The following is a 23507-nucleotide window of genomic DNA, read 5'->3' as shown; positions in this document are numbered from 1 at the left end:
ATTAACCAGTGGAACAACCTGCCTCCAGAAGCGGTGAATGCTCCAACACTGGAGGTTTTTAAGAAGAGACTGGACAGCCATTTGCCTGAAATGGTATAGGGTTTCCTGCCTGAGCAGGGGGTTGGACTAGATGACCTCCAAGGTCCCTTCCAACTTATTATTATTATTAATCTAGGGTCAAGCTTTTTTTCCCCCCAAATGGGTTTTGAGGGGAAATGCCACTCCAGAGGGGAGAAGCAACAACAGGGAAAACATACCTCCAGGGTCCCACAAGGCAGCATTATTTTATAGATGGGCCTGGAGTATGCCCACCATGCCTCATAGGACAGACTGGCATAATTGGAGATCAGCATTCCCATAAATACTGGTTATTGGGATATGGCTAGTCTAGAGAAAAGAAGGACTAGGGGTGACGTGATAACAGTGTTTCAATATTTGAGGGGCTGCCACAATGAGGAGGAGGTCAACCTATTCTCCAAAGCACCTGAAGGCAGGACAAGAAGCAGTGGATGGAAACTTACCAAGGAGAGAAGCAACCTGGAATTAAGGAGAAACTTCCTAGCAGTGAAAACAATCAACCAGTGGAACAGCTTGCCTGCAGAAGTTGTGGATGCTTCATTACTGGGGATTTTTTAAGAAGAGACTGGACAGCTGCTTGTCTGAAACAATATAAGGCTCTCATGCTTGAGCAGGGGGCTGGACTAGAAGATCGCCAAGGTCCCTTCCAACTCTATTCTGAATTTGAATTTGAAGACAACTGAAAGATTGAAATGTACCCTGAAACCAACTAGTAATCGGTGCAGCCTGTCATATAGAGGTGATGTGTGGATGCGCTGCTCACATAGCTGCACTCTGGATCAACTGTAGTTACTGCAGGAGACAACACATGTATATTGCATTGTGGTAGTCCAAATGGGAGGTGCAGTGAATGAGTGCCCATAGGAAGAGTGGGTTGGTCTAAAAAAGAATGCATTGGGTGCACCAGCCCTGCTAGCCACAGCTGCCACATAGTCTTCCAGCCACAGCATTGGTCCGAAAGGTCTCCAAGTTGTGTGTTAGGTCCGTCTGGAGAAACACACAATATGTGTTCACCGATTCCTGTTTCAGAACTAATGATAAAAAAAAATATCCATGGACAGAAGTGATTTCTGAGCCCAAAGCTACCTAGTCATGTTGGATTTGAACCTGAGCTTGTTCTTCCCCACCCAGACCCTAAAATGGGGATCCTGATACTCTTCTGAATTTTAGAATTGTGCAACTTGATTTCCTTCTCTTATGACTACATAAACCGTAATGAAAAGCTGTGGAATACGTTTATTTGTTTATACAGATTCTGTGCCACTTCAGACAAGTGAATCTAAGTGAATTGACAGGTCTGTGAATTGCTCTCTGAGCTTGGTGGGTTTCTTGCAGGCTTTCCATCGGTACACTGACAATGTTACCTAGTTTGGTAATGAAACGTCTGCAGGAAAACCACCAAGCTCGGAGAGCAGCAGGGACCCCCTCATTTGAACCCTAAGCTGCAAATATTCTGTTAGTACCTACAACTCTGTGATAGATAATATTGTGCATAGTCAGATAATCATTTAAGCACACACATCAAAATAAGATTAAAAATACAAAGTGAAATACCAAAGCATTCATCACTTGGGTTGAGACAATAGTCCGCCTCAGTATCTCTGTGGGATAACCAGGTCTTCACTATTTCTTAAATACCAAGGGAGAGAGAGAGAAACTGCCCTCATTCCAAGGGTAAGCCATTGCCCAAGAAAGGGAATCCCCAAAAATGGTTACCTCTGTAATCCCCCTGCAGCATGTCCTGGAGGATGCAGGCTTTTAACTTCTGACCTGGACAGAGAGATTCTCTAGGGCAGTGGTAGGCAACCTTGGCTCTTTTATGACTGGTGGACTTCAACTCCCAGAATTCCTGAGCCAACATGGCTCAGCTTGGAAATTTCTCCCTTTCTCCTCAGCATGGCTGGCTCAGGAATTCTGGGAGTTGAAGTCCAGGAGTCATAAAGCGGCCTAAGCCTAGGCCAGGGGTAGGCAACCTTGGCTGTTTTATGACTCGTGGACTTCAACTCCCAGAATTCCTCAGCCAGCATGGCTCAGCTTGGAAACCTCTCCCTTTCCCCTGAGCATGACTGGCTCAGGAATTCTGGGAGTTAAAGTCCACGAGTCACAAAAGAGCCAAGTTTGCCTACCCCTGCGGAAAAAGCAACCCTGAAGATAAGCAGGCTCAATCAACTTAGGGCGTTATAGGTTATAACCAGATCAAAGTTTATTTCTCACATAATGACGCCTAAATATGTTTAATTTGTCTTGACTAATATATAATATAGTTGTGGCCCTATCTGGACCGGGATGCCTTGCGTACAGTCACTCATGCGCTCGTGACCTCTCGTTTGGACTACTGTAATACTCTCTACATGGTGCTGCCCTTGAAGACCACTCGGAGGCTTCAACTGGTGCAGAATGCAGCCGCGCGAGTTGTGTTGGGAGTCTCCCGATACTCCCATGTTACACCTTTGCTCCGCAAGCTGCATTGGCTGCCGGTTGCCCTCCGGGTGAGATTCAAGGTGTTGGTAATGACCTACAAAGCCCTACATGGCATGGGTCCAGATTACCTATGGCAGCACCTGTGGCCGGCATCAACTTCCCTCCGTCCAGTGCGCTCCCACAGAGTGGGCCTCCTCAGGGTGCCTCCGATCAAAGAATGTCGATTGGTGGCCCCCAGGGGGAGGGCGTTCTCTGTGGGCGCGCCAGACCTGTGGAACCGCTTGCCGGTGGAGCTCCGGATGGCCCCCGACCTTCGCTCCTTCCGGCGGGATCTAAAAACTTACTTATTTGAGCAATCCGGCCTGGTTTGATGGGTTTGGGGTTGGGTTTTTAACATGGTTTATATATTGGGCATAATTATTTAATTGTTTTTTAACTTTTGTACTTTGTTTTTTAATATTTATTGCCCTGTACACCGCCCTGAGTCCTTAGGGAGAAGGGCGGTATAAAAATTTAATAAATAAATAAATAAAGGTAGCCCATGGCTTACAACAGTTCATTTAGTAACTGCTCAAAGTTACAACAACACTGAAAGAAGTGACTTAAGCCTATTTTTCATCTGACCGTTGCAGCATCCCCATGGTCACGTGATCAAAATTTAGAGGCTTGGCAACTGACTCGTCTTTATGACAGTTGCAGCGTCCCAGGGTCACGTGATCCCCCTTTTGGAAATTTCTGACCAGCAAAGTCAATGGGGAAGCCAGATTCACTTAACCGCCGTGTTACTATGTTAACAACTGAAGTGATTCACTTAAGAACTTTGGCAAGAAAGGTCGTAAAATGGGGCAAAACCCACTTAACACATGCTTCACTTAGCAAGAGAAATCTGGGGCTCAATTGTGGTCGTACGTCGAGGACTACCTATATCACAAAATTCTTATTGCAATTAGAATCCCGCTCTTGTCAGTAATTCAAGGGCCCCAAATAATCTCATTGGCCCCATAATGGTGAATATTCAGCATAATTTTCATTCCCTTATTCAGGGGTAGGCAACCTTGGCTCTTTTATGACCCGTGGACTTCAACTCCCAGAATTCCTGAGGCAGGCTCAGGAATTCTGGGAGTTGGAGTCCACGAGTCATAAAAGAGCCAAGGTTGCCTACCCCTGCCCTGTATTAACAATATTTAACAAATCCATTGATATGCTTAATAAATAATTACATAAATAAAATACATGTTTTTATTCATTTTTTTTAAATAAAAGCTTCTGTTATCAGAGGTGAGCCCTCCTTTTGAAAGAGAGCTGCTTGGCTTTTGAGCCAAATCCACGAGACTGCCACTCTTCGAAGTGCAGACAGCAGGTCCTTGACGTGCGACCACAATTAAGCCCAAAAGTTCTGCTGCTAAGCGAGACATTGGTCAAGTGAGATTTGCCCCATTTTACAACTTTCCTTGCCACGGTTGTTAAGTGAATCCTTGAAGTTATTTGGTTAGTAACACGTGTTGTTCATTGAATCTTGGCTACCCTTTGACTTTGCCTGTCAGAAGGTCACAAATTTGAATCCTGATCACGTAACTCTGGGGATGCTGGAACGGTCCTTTGGAAAAAATGGCCATATGGTCGAGGACGACCATATTCATTCTCAGAGCATTTATTTAACATCTCCATAACATTTATTCTTCCCTACAGACACCTGGGTATTTTCATCCAGTAGTTAATAATCTCCATTTATCTGCTCCCTAGCTTGAGAGAGCCAGGTCTACCGAACGAACGAGTTACAAATTCTCTTGGGTGTATCACAGAATCCGAACAATAAACATTTCCCAGATTTTCTTCCCCATCTTAAGGCGGGGTGGGGGGGGGAACCTTGCTGTTTTAGAAAGTTCCAAAGAAGCAAAAGGCCCTTGGGGACAGACCTCCCAGACCCAGAGTCATTTGGAATAAACATGGCTGGATTTCAGGAACCAAACCATACCGTACTCCGTCATCTCTGCCCCCCCCTCCCCCTTCCCCCAATAATTAGAGGCTTGCTGTTGTTCTTCCATCAGAGACATGTTTTTCATCTGATTTTCTCTGACTCCCCGATGGAATTACAGCTGTGTCTGTGGCTGGAATATTCCCTCTGTATTAATTATTGTCCCAAATAACTCCTCTTCCGTGTCACAAAGCTGTGCTTTTAATAACTAGATTCTTTCCCCCCCCCTTTTCTCTTTTTTCTAGGAGAAGCATTGCCAGCAAAAATATAATGTGTCCTGTATCATGATTCTTCCCCAGTACCAACGCAAGGGCTACGGCAGATTCCTCATTGACTTTAGTAAGCCCCTTGTTATATTTTTCTGGGTTGTTTTTATTTATTTATTATTATTGTTGTTGTTGTTGTGTTTTGTTTTGTTGTTGTTGTTATTATTATTATTATTATTATTAATATTATTATTATCAGTGGGTTTTTTTTGTAAAAGAAAAGGGTGCCAGAACTCACAACCCGCCTTCCCTACCCTACAAGGTTCCATCCAAAAAAGGTGCTGGAACTCCGTTCTGAGCATTCTATGAGAAAAAAGCCCTGATTATTATTATTATCGTCGTCGTCATCATCGTCATTATTTATGTTCCCCTCTAATTTGGCTTTACAATTTACGGAGTGTACAATTCTCCTGCGATTGATTTGGTTGGATGTGACTCCAAAAGGACTCTTTTATCTGAATTGGCCCTATTTTGGAATTCCAGGAAACCTTTTTTTTCTCAACTGTTTTCTGTGAAAGTAAACGTTTTATTTATCGTCTGTGTCTTATATCACCATCTTCCTCCCCCCCCCCGGTTGCGTGTCCATTCAGCAGTCTTAAATTAACCGTCTTCCTACTTTAGATCTGAATTCTGTTTTTATCCAGACATCCATTTCGGTAAATGGATGCTAATTCACACCACGCTTATATAATAGTGGGGTGGCACAGTGGCTCAGCGGTTAAGATGCAGGGCTCATTGTCTGAAAAGCCGGCAGGCTAGGTTCAAGCCCCCCGTGATGGGGTGAAGTCCCATCCTCATCCCATCTCCTGCCATTCCTAGAAGTTCGAAAGTAGGCCAATGCGAGTGGATAAATAGGGAAAGAGAAAGGAAAAAAAAGCTCAGGACTGTATTTATTGGAAACATGCGGAAGAGGCCTTCCTCCAGCAGTGAATAGACAACGTCTAAAATGATGAAGGAGAAGGAAAAAAAATAGGTCCCACTTTGGTGGGAAGGTAACAGCGCTCTGTGACGTCGTGCTGGCCACATGGCGTCTTCGGAAAGCGCTGGCTCAATGGCCTTGAAACTGAGATGAGCACCACCCCCTGTAGTTGGCTACGGCTAGCGGAGTAAAATACACAGAGATTCCATTACCTTTACTTTATGTAATAGCGGTGCTGTTGCACTCTGTTTAGGTCCAGCTCTGGCACCTTCCACACGTGAAGGCTGTGTTGACCTAAGGTTGGCCGTGCCCCCTAAGTATTCCCACATTGGCCTACTGTGGGGGCTTGGGTGCAGGTGGGTCCATTCGTGTGTGAGAGGAAAAAATGGTGGAGAGTGTTTGGTGACATTGCCTCGAGCTGGGAGTGGATGGTTTTCCCGATGGTGGGAATTCATCCCTCCCGCCTTACTGCTTCCCCTCCCTTTTAACTTTTTCCCCTTGCTCCAAAAAGCAGCTGATGAGAGAGTTCCTAGCGTGGGCACGTAAGGGAGGAACATCAGCCTTGGGGGCTGGAGTGGCCTGCTTGAATCTTAGAAGGGCGTGCGAGGGGTCTGGAGATGCCCTGTGGCTGAGTGCTAGGTCCCAGCCAAACAAAGAAGCAAATAAATAAAGTTTCCCTGTCCAGTCGTGTCTGTCTCTAGTGGGGTGGGGTTCATCTCCATTTCTTAGCCAAGGGAGCCAGCGTTGTTCCAAGACTCTTCCGTAGTCATGCGGTAGGCATGACAATACACCGAGGTGCACAGAACGCTGTTGCCTTCCCACCGAAGTGGTATCTCTATTTATCCACTGGCTGGGGAATTCTGGGAGTTGAAGTCCATAAGTCTTCTTGTTACTAAGGTTGGACATCCCTGCTCTAGAGCCTTTGATTTGTCCTACGTTTGGATTAATCCATTTTGAAAAGGAAGAATCAGTGGAAATTGTCTGATTCTGCCTTAGAACCATAGCTTATAGAGCAAAGAGGTGAATTAGATGGTGTCTTGGAATAAGTGAATTAAACATAAGAAAAATAGCTGTGCCTTATGACTGTGGAAAAGCAGAGACATCACCCTGCCAACAAAAGTGCGTATAGTCAAGGCTATGGTCTTCCCAGTTGCAATGTATGGCAGTGAAAGCTGGACCATAAGAAAGGCTGAGCGCCAAAGAATTGAAGCCTTTGAACTATGGTGCTGGAGAAGACTCCTGCGAGTCCCTCGGACTGCAAGGCGATCAAACCAGTCAGTCCTAGAGGAGACCAACCCTGACTGCTCTTTAGAAGGCCAGATCCTGAAGCTAAAACTCAAATACTTTGGCCACCTAATGAGAAGGAAGGACTCATTGGAGAAGAGCCTAATGCTGGGAAAGATTGAGGGCAATAGAAGAAGGGGACGACAGAGAATGAGGTGGCTGGATGGAGTCATTGAAGCAGTAGGCGTGAGCTTAGATGGACTCCAGAAGATGGTAGAGGACAGGAAGGCCTGGAGGAACATTGTCCATAGGGTCGCGCTGGGTCGGACACGACTTCGCAACTAACAACAACATGACTGTGGAGCATGGCTAGAGGAGAGACTGAGCCAGATCTGTTCTTGGGAGGTCTGAAGATTGTGTCTACATAAAGGCATGAAACTTGATTGAAGCAGTTGGAAATGGTAACTGGCCACATGGTTTCAACCATTCCACACTAGATAACTTTACACAGTCATGTTTAATTTCATTTAAACTTCCACAAGAACGTGAGAAATCAAGAAAATTAATTTAAATAATGATAGACGCTTCATTAGAACGAATATCACGAAGAAAGGAAGGAAAGTTAAAACAAGTCATGGCAGTGCCAGTGTGATTGATTATGAGAATCAGGAAAGTTAAATATTTCTCATAAACTACTGCTGTACGTAGGGGGGAAAAACGTTACTTCTGTACCAATCAGAAAGTTCAAACAGTGCTGGAGAAGTGACCTCAGCTTTATTTGAGAAAGAAAGAAGTATGCTGTTTTTTCTCTTTTTTTAGCTGATCTCAAAGACCGGAAAATCTGATACATGCGGATTGTTTTAATTTTTGAAAAAAAAAGCATCTTGAACTGTGCATGGAAGCAAGTTAGTTCCAAATCCCGTTGGATAGCAAAAGTACCTTGTCTGGCCTTTGTTGGCAGTGGCGGGATGTATAAAGCAATACGATGCTTTCTGGAGAGGAAGAGAAATCCCGTTTTCAAACTAAGTACCTGTTAACTCATTTCCCCCCCCCCATCTTTAAATGGGAAGGTGCTCATTTGTGCAGACAGTTTCCTGTGTCGTGGAAAGTGAGCTGCACATGACATTTCCGTGCTCATTATCTGAAACGACCTCTATGCGCTGATAACAGTTTCTAGCTGGAGTTCCAGGTGGTGGTGGGTTTTATTTTAACCTTCTTTAAGTAATTGCTTGTTTACCACCTTGTTGCTGTCTGGTGTATTTGAAAAGCTCAGTGGTCACTCATGAATCACAGGACTTCAAATAAGCCTCTGAATTGACTTTATTATCAGCTTGCTCACGGTGAAGTGTGACTTGAAAGCTGGGGAGGAAAACCCTCTTGATTGTGAGAGCTACTTTGTGTTAACTGCAGAATGTTGATGTCGGGATGGGAGGAAGCAGCTGGAATTGAATTTTTATAAAGCCAGGGCGTGTAAGGAATGAAGGGTGAAGAATCATTCCGATTGCTTCATTGATTTGATCATTTCTTGATCGTATGAGGCCTTGACACTACCAATATACAGGTAGCCCTCAACTTACGGCCACAATTGAGCCCAAAATTTCTGTTGCTAAGTGAGACATATGTGAAGTGAATTTGGCCTAATTTTCATGACATTTCTCGCCAAAGTTGTTAAGTGAATCACTGCACTTCTTAAGTTAGTGACACGGGTGTTGCTTTCCCGTTTACTTTGCTTGTCAGAAGGCTGCACCCCAGGAGCACATCCTAAGGCAGGGTGGGTGGCCAGCTGTAGCAACTTTATGACTTACGGACTTCAGTTCTTGAGCCAGTATGACTTGCTCAGGAATTTTGGAAGTTGAAGCACACAGGTCGTAAAGTTGCCATAGTGGCCCATCCTTGCCCTAAAGTGGTTTGACAAATAGATTTTTTACAACAGTCTGAAGACCAGCACATTCACCGTGACATACATCTTTGTGGCATGCAGCCCACACCACTGGTTGTGTTAAAAAAACCCCAGTAAAGGCAATAGTAAAGGTAAAGGTTCCCCCGCACATGCGTGCTAGTCGTTTCCGACTGTAGGGGCCGGTGCTCATCTCCGTTTCAAAGCCGAAGAGCCAGCGCTTGTCCGAGGACGTCTCCGTGGTCATGTGGCTGGCATGACTAGACGCCAAAGGCGCACGGAACACTGTTCCCTTCCCACCGGAGTGGTCCCTATTTTTCTACTTGCATTTTTACGTGCTTTCGAACTGCTAGGTTGGCAGAAGCTGGGACGAGTAACAGGCGCTTACTCTGTTACGCGGCACTCGGGATTCGACCCACCAAACTGCTGACCTTCTGATCGACAAGCTCAGCGTCCTAACCCACTGAGCCACCGTGTCCCTTTGTAAAGGCAATAGAATGATGTAAAATTTGAAAAAACGTGCCTTGAGTCCCCTTCGTACAAGTTGGGGATAAACAATGAGTTCAAACTCTTTTAACGTGACGAGTGGCAGATGGTTCTTTTGGGAGAAGAGGCAGATTGCTTTGTCTTGGGGAAACTTCTAAAGTATCCAGAAGTAAGTCCCCAAAAAATTCTGAGGTGTCTTTTTGTCTTACAAAGGGAACACTGCTTTCTCTCAGTTGGTCAGTGCGTACAAAAGAGACTCACTGAGAAAAAAGAAAGAGCATGCAGGGTTTATTACAGAATTTTAAGAAGAAGAGCAAAAAGTAATCCTGTAGTAGTGTGTTAAATGTTAAGCATGACCACTTTTGCAGTCTTGGGATGGGCAGTGGACAGAATAGAACGTGCTATAATAGAGGCAGCCAGGCTGCATTTTGTTGTTAGGCTGTTAATCAGCACAAAAAATATCTGCCCCCTAGTGGCCACGAACACAGCTCAGATGCAGAAATGTGTTTATATTTTAACAGAATAGCAGAGTTGGAAGGGACCTTCCAGTATGTGTTTATAATCTGCCTGGACATCATCATTCTCCAGCATTTGGCTTCAGTAGAACGTGTGCCAAAGCCCTTCTCTGTGGCTTGGAAGAATTAACTTGTCTTCCTTGAAAACTGAGATTTTGATTAAAAAGGGTCCACATCACTACAGTTTTCACATTTCTGTGAAAAATTGAAAAATCTCAATTCCTCTTGGTGTCTGGCTCCCTTTCTTGATGAAACAGTGGAGAAAGTAGCATTTACTAATATGTATTAGATTTTTATTCCATCTCTTGTACAGGAGCTGAAGGCAAGCTACCTGAGATAGATGTTCATAAGAACCAGAGTAACAGCTTCTTAGTCATAACAATGGGATTGTTTTGTGATATATATTTTTCCCCCCACAGAGGTGTCACTAGTGGTCTTTCAGGGGCCCTTCGATACTCCCAGCTCTGGGTAAACGTTAGAAGAGTGCGGTTGTGTGTACCAAACTTGATCTTGAGTGCTTTCTCTTTTCTCTTAGGTTATCTCCTATCAAAACGTGAAGGCCAGGCAGGATCCCCGGAGAAGCCACTGTCTGATTTGGGTCGTCTTTCCTACATGGCATACTGGAAAAGTGTAATCTTGGAGTGCCTTTATCACCAAAACGACAAGCAGATCAGCATCAAGAAGTTAAGCAAACTGACCGGCATCTGTCCTCAAGACATCACTTCGACTCTGCATCACCTGCGCATGCTTGATTTCCGTAACGATCAGTGAGCATCACTTCCTTCTCTCACAGAATGGGGTGGCCTCAGAAAATGGCAGGATTATGCTCAGGGCTGATTCTGTAGATGCAAAAACCCTGTAAAATGCATTTTTTTTTTAAAAAAAAATCCATGTTTCCAGCCCTTGTGCTATCAAGATTACTCTTGAGAGATTTTTTTTGGAATCTCAGAATTCAGGGTGAATTTAAAGAGCTAGAGAAGTGACTGAGGAGTTGATCTAGGAATGGAGAGTCCTACGTGTTGTGGGTTGAAGCATTTTATGAGCCCAATCGCTGTGGATTAATTCCATGCCAAGAGTCTCTGTGACATTTCGAAGGCTGTGAGCTTAAGGGCGGTGAGCAACAGCTGCGCTGCATCAGTAGCAAATGCTTAGTAATAATGAATCCCTCATTTGGGTCTCCCAAACACCTTTTTTTTTCCTTCCTGCCTTTCCATGTTTATAATGTGAACATAATGTCATATGACCAAAGCCACCTATTCTTTTTTCCTTAGATTTGTAATTGTTCGGCGGGAAAAACTTATCCAAGACCACATGGCAAAGCTGAAACTGAACAGCCGGCCTGTAGTTGTGGACCCAGAATGTCTGCGCTGGACCCCGGTCATCGTCTCAAACTCGGTGGTTTCAGAAGATGAAGATGATGATCCCGAAGAAGCAGAAATCGACGTCCCACAGCAGTCGCGGGAGAGAGACATTGAGGTCAGAATGCAAGGCGTTTACGCATGTATGAAATTGTGAAGTATTATAGAACTAGAAAATAACAGAAGGGACCTTAGAGGTCTTTTAGTCCAGCCCCCTGCTCAAACAGGAGACCCTATACCAGTGATGGCAAACCTTTTAGAGACCGAGTGCCCAAACTGCAACCCAAAACTCACTTATATATCGTCAGGTGCCTGCTGGGTGTGGCCCATTGGTGGTTGTGGCCCATTGGGTGGGCGTGGCTGTGGTAGTAATGGCAGATTAGGTGGGACTAAACTGTTCAGTCAATTCCAAATATGCGAAGTTTTTTTTTTAACACAACCAGTGGTGTGGGCTGCATGCCACAAAGATGTATGTCACGGTGAATGTGCTGGTCTTCACGGCGGGCCGTGTAGGCGGTGAGTAGCCCTGTGGATGGGTGAGGTGGGAGCAGGAGCAGAGCGGGGGCGGGCCAGGGGGCGTTGCGGGTTTTGGGCACTCGGTCTCTAAAAGGTTTGCCATCACTGCTCTAGCCTATCAAAGAGAAGCATTGGGATGTGTGTGTGTGTGTGTGTGTGTGTGTGTGCAAAGCTGGCTGAGGAATTCTGGGAGTTGAAGTCTGCAAGTCTTGAAGTTGCCAAGGTTGAGGACCCCTGTTTTAGGCAACCATAGAAAGACCTAATTTCTTTTTGTACACCCCTCCCTCTCCCCTCCAGGTGATAAAGTGTGTCTCCTGGGAGAGGAAAGAGCGAGACTCCTGCTTTCCGCTGGAGAGTGAAAAAAAGCCAGAGGTCCTCCCGGTCAATGCCCTGCGAGCCAGCAAGCAAAGTCTTCCCCTGAGCGGTCTTCCCGCCAACAGCCACACGCCGCGCAGGGGCCGGTGGAGCCGCAAGAACAAAAAGCCGCGGGAATCCTGCACCGAGAAGGACCCGAAGCTGATCTTGGAGGAGAAGTCGGCAATGGCCAGGGGCGGTCGCTGTGGTGAGTGCCAGGAAAAGGCGGTGGCGGCAGCGGCGGCAGCTGCAGCGGCGGCTTCTCGAGGGAGATTTGGGGAGAGCGAGGAGAAGACGGCGCCCTCCCAGGGACAGTGTGGCAAATGTGAGGAAAAGAGCCCGTCTCTGCGAGGGCACTTTGGGAAAGAGGAAGACAAGCCAGCCTCCTCCCAAGGGCCATTTGGCAAGGGCGAGAAGCCCTCCGTCGCCCAGAGGCGATGCAGTGACGGCATGGAGATCTGGAAAGGGCAGCTGAAAGCCCTCGAACCCCTGCAGAGCCGGCTCTCGGAGCAGTGCGACAGGATAGCCCGGCGACACAGCGAGGGGGACCGTACGGTGCTGAGGCATTTCAGCGAGAGCAGCGAAGACGAAGACGAGGAGCCTGCCAGCCCCTGCTCCAGTTCCCCACCGGTTCTCACGAAGCCCGCACTGAAGCGGAAGGTGCGTTTCTCCCCCCACACACACACAAACACACTTTTGAGGGGTCAGGAGATGGGGCCTTAAAAGATAGCAGCGGGCAGAGTACAGCATTGGCTGCAAATGGACCCGTCGTTCTTGCTGGTTGTCATCAAAGTTCGGTTAATTGGCATAGTGGAGCAGAAGGACCAGGAAGTGATCATAGTGTTTCTGCTGGCAGTCCCCGGAAACCTTGTCGGTCATTTCTCAAGTACATCTTAAAAGTGATAGAGATTAGCAATTCGATATGTTGAAAAATAAGCATTATTTCTCAGAAAGCTGGACTCAGTAGCCCAAGGGTCTTCAAACTTGACCCTTTGGTGACTTGCGGACTTCAACTCCCAGAATTCCTCAGCCAGGCGCTGAGGAATTCTGGGAGTTGAAGTCCACAAGTCATCAAAGGGCCAAGTTGGAAGACCCCTGCTGTAGCCCCTACCGCATAAGAGCTTCTAGAATTTCCAAGAAAAGGTGCAACAAAGGCAGCTTAGCAATCCGTGTCTCGAGGTCTTTAAAGACGGAGACAACCTCCGTAGGGCACAACGAACAGAAGCTACTACAACCCAATTAAAATCAAAGCATTTTGATTTAATAGTACTAAATATTTGTCTTCCACCAGTTAAAACAGAAGCCCCAATTAAATATATTTGAACAAAATTGGAACAGTCTGTGTACAATCTGCTTTAAAAAAAAAATTCCCATGCGTATTTTGTGACTCTGGTGTCTTCAATGCCAGCATTAATAATGAAGCATTAGTAGCCAACTTTCCTTATTTATCTGCCATATGCTGGGCAAGTGGATTGTAGGACAGACAACCCTAGAAATGGAATTATTCACCGTTAGGTTCTAGTGAAATCGGGGGAATTTGTGACATTAATATACTCCTCACATCCCATTGACTGAGCTCACGCAACCCGCTAAGCCTTAAATCACTGTATCTTTTATTACTGTTTTTAATTGTGAGGAAATCCCTTCCATTGGCTGGATAAAAAATACATAAACAGATGTTGATGAGTTAATCAGATTGTGGAGACTCTTTGCAGTGTTTTTTTTTCACTGTTTCCTTGTTTTGTTTTTTTCTTTCTTTTCGACTCTCTCGTGCAGAAGCCAATTCCCCGGAAGAGACGGGTCCGTAAGCGAAAATACCACAACAGCAGCGTAGTTACCGAAACGATCTCGGAGACAACAGAGGTCCTGGACGAGCCATTTGAGGACTCTGACTCCGAGAGGCCCATGCCTCAACTGGAGCCTACCTTTGAAATGGAAGAGGAAGAAGAGGAGGAGGAGGAGGAAGAGGAGGAGGAGGAGGAGGAAGAAGAGGAGGAAGAAAGCGAATTGTTCTCTCGAGGATATCTTCGCCGTCTCTCTGCGCAGGATGCCCTCAGGCATAGGCCCTCCTTAAAGAGAGGAAATCAAGAAGGAGAGGAATCGGATGACACGGCTGGTATGTTTGCCCATACTCTGATTCCGTGCTTATCTGAATCCAGGATGGTTGATGTGTACCCTCCCCTTAGTATTCATCAAGTAAAAGCCTTGGTGGAGCAGTGGGCTAATGCCTCCTTAAGTAACACCAGCTGCCTGCAATTAGTGCAGGTTCGAGTCCCGCCAGGCTCAAGGTTGACTCAGCCTTCCATCCTTCCGAGGTTGGTAAAATGAGGACCCAGATTGTTGGGGGCAATTAAGCTGACTTTGTAATAATGCCGCTTGGGGTGTGTGTGAAAGCCCTAATAAGCAGGCATATACATAGAATGAAGGCTACTGCTAAGCTTGTAAGCCGCCCTGAGTCTTCGGAGAAGGGCGGGATATAAATGGAATTTTAAAAAAAAAGTATGTCCCAACGTGGCCTTCTATAAATCTCCATTCGGTTGTTATGGGGCTTATCTGGGCATATCCGAGATCACGGTGGTGGTGCGTGGGAATGACCTTGGGAGACAGGGCAAAGAGATGCAACCGCCTGACTGGTCAGATAAAAAGGCAGCTGAGTCTGCAGCAGGAATGCTGGTAAGGGGAGAAGCTCAGAAGAGACCTTCCCTGGGGTCTTGGGCAGTAAAGGAGACGGCTGGTGATTTGCACTTTCAGACTTGCAAGGTTGTGTGAATGTAGCTCTCCCGATACAACAAAAGTAGCTTATCTGGTCTTGTTTCCTGTCTGGTCTATACCTCGTAAGGATGACGCGCATCTAGCTGCCAGCCAGCCCTGTTCCGCCAGAGTAAGTTCCTCCCTTTTTGAAAACGTTTTGCCACACAGAGGGAGGGGGGGGGAATACGGTCAACAGGAAGCTAGAAAGGGGCAAAAGGGGTGACAAATTGATGGGTTGCTCCAAATGTTAAAAAAAAAAGGTAACGGTTTCCCCTGTGCCCATCTCTACAGGGCAGTACTCATCTCCGTTTCCTAGCCGAGGGACCCGGCATGTGGCCGGCATGACTATATTAAAAGAAGGGGGAAAGCAAGGAGGGAGTGACTGAGGAGTAGACAAGATACAAAAGTTAGGAAGAGACCTCGGGGGGACCGTGGGGCAGCAAGAGGCGTAGTCCAAAGAGCCCCATGCCTTCAGCATCGAGGGCTGTCCCGTTTCAAGGGGGATTGGGAAAATGGTGAGACACGCCGAGCTAGCTGGAGATAAGCTTGCTGAAATGGCTGCTTGAGGGAGAAGTAAAACCCCTGGAAGCAGCTTGTGCAGTCCAAGCAGGGGTTCTTCTGACCTTGCTTCCATCTGATCAAGGTTACCAGAGTCATTCTTGCCATCCATCTTTCCTCGTTGTTCAGCCCAGAGCTGCTGCTTAAGGGGGCCCAGGACTGGCGGGAACAGGCTATGCATGCAGCTGCCTCTCACGTCTCGCCTTTAGATTGCCCGGGGTTTTCATGGAAAACCTCGTCTAGAATTAAAATGCTGCAAAAGCCGGGTACCTAGAGAGCGGCACTCACCAGGACGAACCTTGAGATTCTGACATTGGATAGAAAGTGGCCTAAGCCTGTTTTGCATCCATCTCTGTGTCCCTCCGTTCTCCCTCCTCTCTCTGCAACCCTCCTCTCGTCCATGACTAAACTAAAATTGGAAAGCGGCACGACGTATTTTTTCAGCCCAGCAGAATATTGCTTTCAAACTACGTTTGTTCAGATGTACCAGGCTGAACTCCCTCGCCAGGAGAAGCAGCGTGGGGAAGTTGGCGTTATATAAATGGGTGTTAGCCCTTCCACAAATTTCACCCAAATCTTTTAACTGACCTCTTTAAAATAGTAGCCGCTCACCTCGAGCGCTTTCTGGGAAATGCCTCTCAAACCGAGTTCTTTGGTGTTTCTTTTTAAATGGCTAGTCTCCTGCATGCAAAATACATGTGCCAAATTAGATATAATTATACACACACACACACACACACACACACACACACTCTAAAAAATTGTTTTCCATTGACAGGTCTGTCTCAGTGATTTACTTGTAGATTGAAAGGAGACTGAAGCACGTGCGATCAAGATGGTTTTTTTGAACAGATGGAGCCTTGGTGCATGAGACTCCCACCTTGTAATTTGATTCTTGGTGGATTTCTAGGTCTACCTTCTTGTGTGATTCCCCAATGAAATGGCTCTCCCCCCCCCTTACTTTCAGCAGGGCCTGAATCACAGACTCTTTAGAACCTAACCTTGACAACTTTTAAGACTTTAAGAGGTTAGCTGGAGGAATCTGAGAGTTGAAGTCCATGTGTCTTACCGTTACTAAACCCTACTTTAGATCAGCGGCCCCCAACCATTTGGGCTCTAGGGACCAGTTCCATAGAGGCTGCTTTTTTCTACAAATGGAGGAGGGGCGTGGTTTTGCACGCTGCTGGATCCCGCCCATGCGCAGGTAGGACTTTGTTCACTTGCATGGCCCGGTTTCTAGCGGGCCGCAGACTGGTGCCAGTCCTGCTTTAGATGATCCTCTTGGTGCACTGGTAATGTCCTATGTCAGTGGCAGCATGCCATAAATTTTGATCTAATACTGTGTCTGAGAATGTGTTGGTTCATTGCACCGACAGTGTATGTGTTCTTGTGTCTTGGTGTAACTGTTTCAGAGACCCCTTTTCACCCAGGTCTTTGGTGAGGGAGGGTGATATCCCTCATTCCATTGGTCTCCCCATCTTTTATCTTTAGGTTTTTATGTTTTATTGATTTTTATTGTATTGTTTTTTCTTGTTTGATGGTGGTGAGTAACCCAGAGTTGTTGAGAGTGGGTAGAATACAAGTTTAACTCATTATGGTTCCTTGCACAGTCAGTCAGATGTTCACACTAGATTTGCCATTTTTATCCACCTATCGAGTTCTTCCTAAGCACCTGGGATACGCAGAGGTGGATGTTTTACGGAGCTAGGGACATAGTTGCAGCATGTAAGCTGTTCCAAGTAAAGCTGCCTTTTGCAACTGACTGATGGTGAATTTGTCAATGCCAATGGTGTTCCAGTGGTTCTCCAACTGCTTTGGGATTGCACCCAAGGCACCAATTGGTACTACCTTTGCTTTCTCTTGGCACAATTCATTTGCAATTCTTTCTCTTCCCTAGGATGCTGCCTCATCCAGTATCCAAACTTTTTTGTCTTTTTATGGACAGTCGTTAATAAGTTAATTGTTGTTATTATGGTTGGTCACTCTTTATTATGATTATGATTATTGTTGTTGTTTTATTATTTTCCAGAAATGCTTCAGTATCATGTGTGTTGAGTCTAGGAGTTGAGAAGTTTCAGACCTTGAAAAAAATTGGACAATCTTCCCAATCACACTGGCTCAGAGTGTAGTAGGCTAAAGTTTTTATGTGATTCTCTGAGAGTATATAGGATTGAAAAGTTTATTTAATATGGTCGCACTTTATTCAGCCAATAGTGTGGGGCAATCTTCTGCAACATTGAGAGTAAGGGGTATAGTTCTCCCGCAAATTTCAACTATTTCAAATATGTCTTTGGGAAAATGAAAAAGACAATAATGAATATTATTGTTCTTGTTAACAGTGAACGATAACATTTCATAGATCTCAAGATTTTGAGCAAATTACTTTATTGAATAATTACAAATCACCGGTATAAACAAACATTATTGATCAACTCTAGATTTTGGCAAGGCTAGCAGAAAAATAATTGTGGATTGCTGTTCCAAAGTTGACCCCTTCTTTTTTGCCTTCTCTTCAGATTCTCCTACTTTGAAACCCGTTTCTTTGCTGAGAAAATGTGAATCGCTAGATTCTCCGCTCCAGCCTGGCACTTCTACCCCCATGAAGAAGAAGAAAGGCTGGCCCAAGGGCAAGAGCCGCAAGCCCATCCACTGGAAGAAACGGCCCGGGCGCAAGCCAGGCTTTCAACTGAGGAGGGGAAGAGTTCGAGGCCCTGCTTCAGAGGAGACCACAGATCTCATGGAAGCCAGTTGCAAATCAGGGCGTAAAACAAAAATGCAGGACGAGGAAGAGCTGGTTGAGGAGAAGGAAGAACAACTGCCTTGCGCTGAGGAAAGGAAAGATGAAGATGGGCCTCCGGAAGTAGGTGATTTAGGAGAAGAGGAAGACGCGCCTGCTCGAGAAGTGAGGGCGACGTCTCCCGTGGACAGCAGCAACAGTCCAGAAATGGAATCGAAAGACCCCGAACTGGAGGAAGAAGCGGAGAAGCCTCAAGTCCTAGAAGACCAGAGGCCGCCGTCTGAAGAAGAGCAGCAGGAGGTTGAAGAACCCGAGCATGACCAGGAAGAGGAAGAAGAGGAAGTTGCGGCGGTCGCTAACCAGAACGAAGATCACGATGCCGATGACGAAGAAGATGATGGCCACGTAGGGTCCGTCCAGAAGAACGAGCTGGAAGAACAGGCTGAGAAGGAAGCGCTGAAGGAAGAGCCCGAAGAAGTCCAGGAGCCTTTTTTAGAAACAAGCACACAGGACGGTAGAGAAGACGACGCCAAGAACAAGAGTGAAGGAGAGGCGGATTCCGAGGAGGATCAAGGGTCCCACGAGACATCGGTAGGCTCAGAGCTGGTTCCTGGATCCGAAGATGACCAAGAGGAGGAGCAGCAGCAGCAGCAGCAGCAGCATCCCAAGGAAGGGCTGATTGAGCTGAAGGAAGAGGAGCCGGTCCCTCACAGCGAACTCGATCTCGAAACTGTCCAGGCTGTGCAGTCCTTGACCCAAGAGGAAGAAAACCACGAGCACGACGTGGCTTACCAGGACTGTGAGGAGACCCTGGCGGCTTGCCAGAATCTGCAGAGCTACACCCAGGCCGAAGAGGACCCGCCGATGCCCATGGTGGAAGACTGCCAGGCCTCGGAACACAACAGCCCCATCTCCTCTGTCCAGTCTCACCCCAGCCAGTCCGTGCGCTCCGTCAACAGCCCCAGCGTGCCTGGCACGCTGGAGAGCAGCTACACCCAGATCAGCCCCGAGCAAGGCTCTCTGTCCGCACCTTCTATGCAGAACATGGAGACCAGCCCCATGATGGATGTGCCTTCGGTGTCGGACCACTCCCAGCAGGTGGTGGACAGCGGCTTCAGCGATCTCGGCAGCATCGAGAGCACCACCGAGAACTACGAGAATCCCAGCAGCTACGACTCCACCCTGGGGGGCAGCATCTGCGGCAACAGCTCCGCGCAGAGCAGCTGCTCCTACGGAGGCCTCTCCTCCTCCAGCAGCCTCACCCAGAACAGCTGCGTGGTCACCCAGCAAATGGCCAGCATGGGTGGCAGCTGCAGCCTTATGCCGCAAGGCAGCGTCCAGCCAACCGCCAACTGCAATATCAAGTCTCCCCAGAGTTGCGTGGTTGAGAGACCCCCGAGTAACCAGCAGCCCACGGCGCAGCCTCCGCAGGCCCAGGCCCAGCAGCCCCAGCCACCGCCCCCAGCCCCGCAGCAGCAGCAGCCGCAGCCTCCGCCCCAGCAGCAGCAGCAGCAGCAGCAGCAGCAGCCATCTTTGTCGCAGTGTAGCATGAACAACAGTTTCACTCCGGCGCCGATGATCATGGAGATCCCAGAATCCGGCAGCACCGGCAACATCAGCATCTACGAGAGGCTTCCTGGCGATTTCGGGGCTGGCGGTTACTCCCAGCCCTCGGCCACCTTCAGCTTAGCCAAGTTGCAGCAGTTGACCAACACGATTATGGACCCCCACGCCATGCCTTACAGCCATTCTTCTGCTGTGACTTCCTATGCAACCAGTGTGTCTTTGTCAAACACGGGCCTGGCGCAGTTGGCCCCGTCACACCCTCTGGCCGGGGCGGCCCAAGCACAAGCCACCATGACTCCCCCGCCCAATTTGGCCTCCACCACCATGAACCTTACTTCCCCCCTGCTCCAGTGCAACATGTCCACCACCAACATCGGCATCCCCCACACCCAGCGGTTACAAGGCCAGATGCCGGTCAAGGGGCACATTTCCATCCGGTCGAAGTCGGCCCCGTTGCCCTCGGCGGCTGCCCACCAGCAGCAGCTCTACGGCCGCAGCCCTCCCGCCGTGGCCATGCAGGCCAGCCCCCGGGCGTTGGCCGTTCAGCGGGGCATGAATATGGGGGTGAACCTGATGCCCACGGCCCCTTACAACGTCAACTCCATGAATATGAACACCCTGAACGCCATGAACAGCTACCGGATGCCCCAGCCCATGATGAACAGCAGTTACCATAGCAACCCCGCCTACATGAACCAGACGGCCCAGTATCCTATGCAGATGCAGATGGGGATGATGGGGAGCCAGGCCTACCCCCAGCAGCCTATGCAGCCCAACCCCCACGGGAACATGATGTACACGGGCCCTTCGCATCACAGCTACATGAACGCTGCCGGGGTCCCCAAGCAGTCTCTCAACGGGCCCTACATGAGGAGATGAGCGAGACGATGCCCCTTCCCGCTCAGTCGGGGGAACTTTCGTACTGACAGAGCAGAGACAGCGGACCCTTTTCCAGTGGAATATTGCTGTAGATCTTAGATGGGGGTTTCTTCCCTTTCGGTTTATTTTCATTTTATTTTTTTTTAGGGGGCCTGGTCTTTTTTCTTTTTCTTTCCTTTTCTTCGCTGGGAGGGGGGGGTTGGTTCTCTGGTTTGGGGATCTTGGGTTTCTCCCCCCCCCCTTTTTTTCTTCTTCTTCTTCTTCCCCTTTCTGCAATCTGGAAACGCTTCACCGTTCAAATCCATTTTGGGAACTGGGCTTTGGGATTCTTTTCTCTCTCTCTCTCTCTCTCTCTCTTTCTCTCTCTCTCTCTCTCTCTCTCTCTCTCTCTCTCTCTCTCTCTCTCTCTCTCTCTTTCTCTCTTTCTCTTTCTCTTTTGTCATTTGGGGAGAAAGGGGATTGAAAACGTGCACACAATATTCCCGTCCTTGAACTAAGAGCCTTACTTTGCCAGAAGCACCTGGGCAGAGTCCCGTGGTCTCTTGTTCTGAGGTGCTGGAGTCTTTTTCTCCCCTTGACCCTTGTGCACAGCTCTTCAAATGGCCCAATCCTGAAAGGTCAGATCCTTCCCAACTCCTGTGCCCTCTGGCTCTGTGGCAGGCACTGGGAGTGGTGCCCGGAGCCCAGAGCGAACGTTCGGAGCCTCCTTTGCCATTTCCCCCAAATATAGGAACTCTGAATAGTTGATGTTTTGTTTTCTCTCCCCTTCTCTTCTGTCTCCTCTCCTCTTTTCTCTTCTTTCTCTCCCTCTCCCTTTCTCCCTCCCCCTCTCCCTCCTCGGGTGAACTGAAATACGGTTTAAATGTAACTTAAAGTGCACCCATTGCATATATCCAAGTAGGAACTATGTAGTCGAGTCCAGCCGAGTCCAGCCAAAAATAGGGGTGGGTGGGAGAAACAAGAGTCCTGGAGGTGAACCCCCAAACCCAATGGCTGGACTTTGCATTGTGAATCTGCTGGAGGATCCAGTTCCTAGAGGCACTTGTGCAAGGCTGTCCCACCCCTGGAAGTTGGGACGTACATTTAAACGGCTGTCGCAGTCGCTTCACATACGTATTTTAAATTCTTTGCTGGCCTGGCGCGAGCGTGTGGGGAGCAAGTATTCACATAGGACTTCCTCCTCCTGGTAACAGCCCCCCCTTTTTTTATCCCCTTTGCCTCCCTTCATCTTTGGAGGTTCACTAGGTGGAGTTTTTCCACACTGCCTTTTGTGTGAGAGCCTTTCGGGGAGGGGGACAGGAGGATCCCCACATTGCAGTCCATCCTGTCGAGCTGCGAAAGACACAAGGCCTGTGGGCACACCATCCGCCGATTACAAGGAGGAGAAAATGTAGCTTATCCTTCTGATGTAAAGTTTTCTCTGTATAGTCCTGTAGAGCTACAGACGCACTTAGATTGACTTAGATGTGTAAAGATTTTTTTTGTTTTTGTTTTTCAAAGCAACCTGAAAGGCAGTATGGAGGGGGCCAGAGCTTCAGCTGCACTCAGTGGACTTCCTCGCGAGGATAGAAAGGCAGAATCCCTTGGGCTTCCAGCCCTCGTTTTCTCCGAGTTCTTGAGCATGTGTACAAGGCTGTGTAGGACCCTGTAAATATCCACCGATCCAGGCTCACTTCATCTGTGTTGAAAGGTGACCCAGCCTGTCCCCTTCTGCCCAGATCATCTGCGCCGGCTGGCTGGCCTCAGCTTCCCGCCTGCAGATGGGTAGGGGCTGGTTGGTTGGGGTGTCGAAAGCAAAGCTGTTGGCACGAGGGCCGTAATATATATATATTATATTATATATATATATATATATATATTTCCGTCTGCTGTTACCTTTTTTCTCCCAGTTTTGGATTTTTCTATATATTTTTTTTTTAAATCAATTGGGCAGCTCCCTTTTTTCCACAAACCTTTGTGACTGTAGAGCTATTGTAGATGAACCGGTGTTCCTTTTCTATATTATTATTAAGAAAGAAGAAAGTATCCAACACAGTAATATTGGTACCTGTCATTTTTTCCCCCCCCCCACTTCTGTTTAAGAAAAAAAAAAGAAAAAAAAGAAAGAAAATAATAATGTATTTTTAGCAAAATAAACTTGGGTAATCTTCTAAAAGAAATTTTAAAAAAAAGAAAAACTCACTGTTAGTGACTTTGATGCCTTTTAAAAAAAAGAGCTTTTTTCATTTCATTCCATCTTTAAAAATTTTTATCTTTGTTGTAGAATATTAAAGACTATTTTAAGAAAGATGAAAATTCTCTTTAAAGAGATCTCTAGAATGTGTGACTAGAGCTCCAGATGCCTCTAAAGCCGCATGTACAAAATGAAGCCGCGTCTATTCCTGTCTGTTTATATTTGCTTTTCCTGTTTTGTAACTTCTTTGTACTTTGTTCTTGGTGACTTGTAAGCTTCAAAAGGGGAAGGGGTGCCTGGATGATAACCCTTTGTAATTCTCCATGTCATGATCTCCTGGGCCGGACGGCCTGCCTCTCTTCCTCTCCTTCTATGTAATATCACTTTTTCCCTCCCCCCTTTCTAGCAAGTACTTTCAAAAGAACTCTGTACATTTTAACATAAAAAAAAATAAATTATGTTGAGCCATTTTGGAGGTCTGGTTTTGCACATGGAATCTTTCTTCCTTTGGTGCGTTCGGTCTTAATAAGGGCTTCGGAGTTGCCTCTTACACATAAAATAGGTCTCTTGTTTTTCTATTAAGGTTTGCCATTTATTCACCAGGGGGAAAAAAATCAATCTGAATTATTCTGTCCCTCCCTTTTGTCTTAGTTTCCCTAATCTGCAGGAAAGTGAAGCTCACCTGACTTAGTTTGAAATCTGCTAAAGCTTAAAAGCACCTTTCTAATACACAGACTGATGAGTGCTGCCATCTTGAGTCAGGAGCATTGTCACTGGGTGAAGATGGCTTGCCTTTAGCAGAGGTGTTTTCATTTTCGGAAAATGTATTTTTTC

At 47.1% G+C, this 23507-nt stretch overlaps 1 protein-coding gene across 1 annotated transcript in view; it reads left to right on the top strand.

Moving 5' to 3' along the window:
- The window catches only part of KAT6A (lysine acetyltransferase 6A), a 70663-nt gene extending 47515 nt beyond the window's left edge, over window positions 1-23148 (top strand). Inside the window, exons 11-16 of the mRNA XM_083368323.1 lie at window positions 4720-4813; window positions 10317-10548; window positions 11053-11257; window positions 11953-12669; window positions 13786-14125; window positions 17835-23148. Of these exons, the coding sequence (XP_083224449.1) occupies window positions 4720-4813; window positions 10317-10548; window positions 11053-11257; window positions 11953-12669; window positions 13786-14125; window positions 17835-20500 (4254 nt within the window). The 3' untranslated portion in view covers window positions 20501-23148. The remainder of the gene's footprint in view (window positions 1-4719; window positions 4814-10316; window positions 10549-11052; window positions 11258-11952; window positions 12670-13785; window positions 14126-17834) is intronic.
- Window positions 23149-23507: the final 359 nt, after the last annotated feature.

This window comes from Vipera ursinii (assembly GCF_947247035.1).
Source record: "Vipera ursinii genome assembly, chromosome: 8".
In the NCBI taxonomy this organism is placed as follows: Eukaryota; Metazoa; Chordata; class Lepidosauria; order Squamata; family Viperidae; genus Vipera; species Vipera ursinii.
This window is presented reverse-complemented; position numbering and strand designations above follow the sequence as displayed.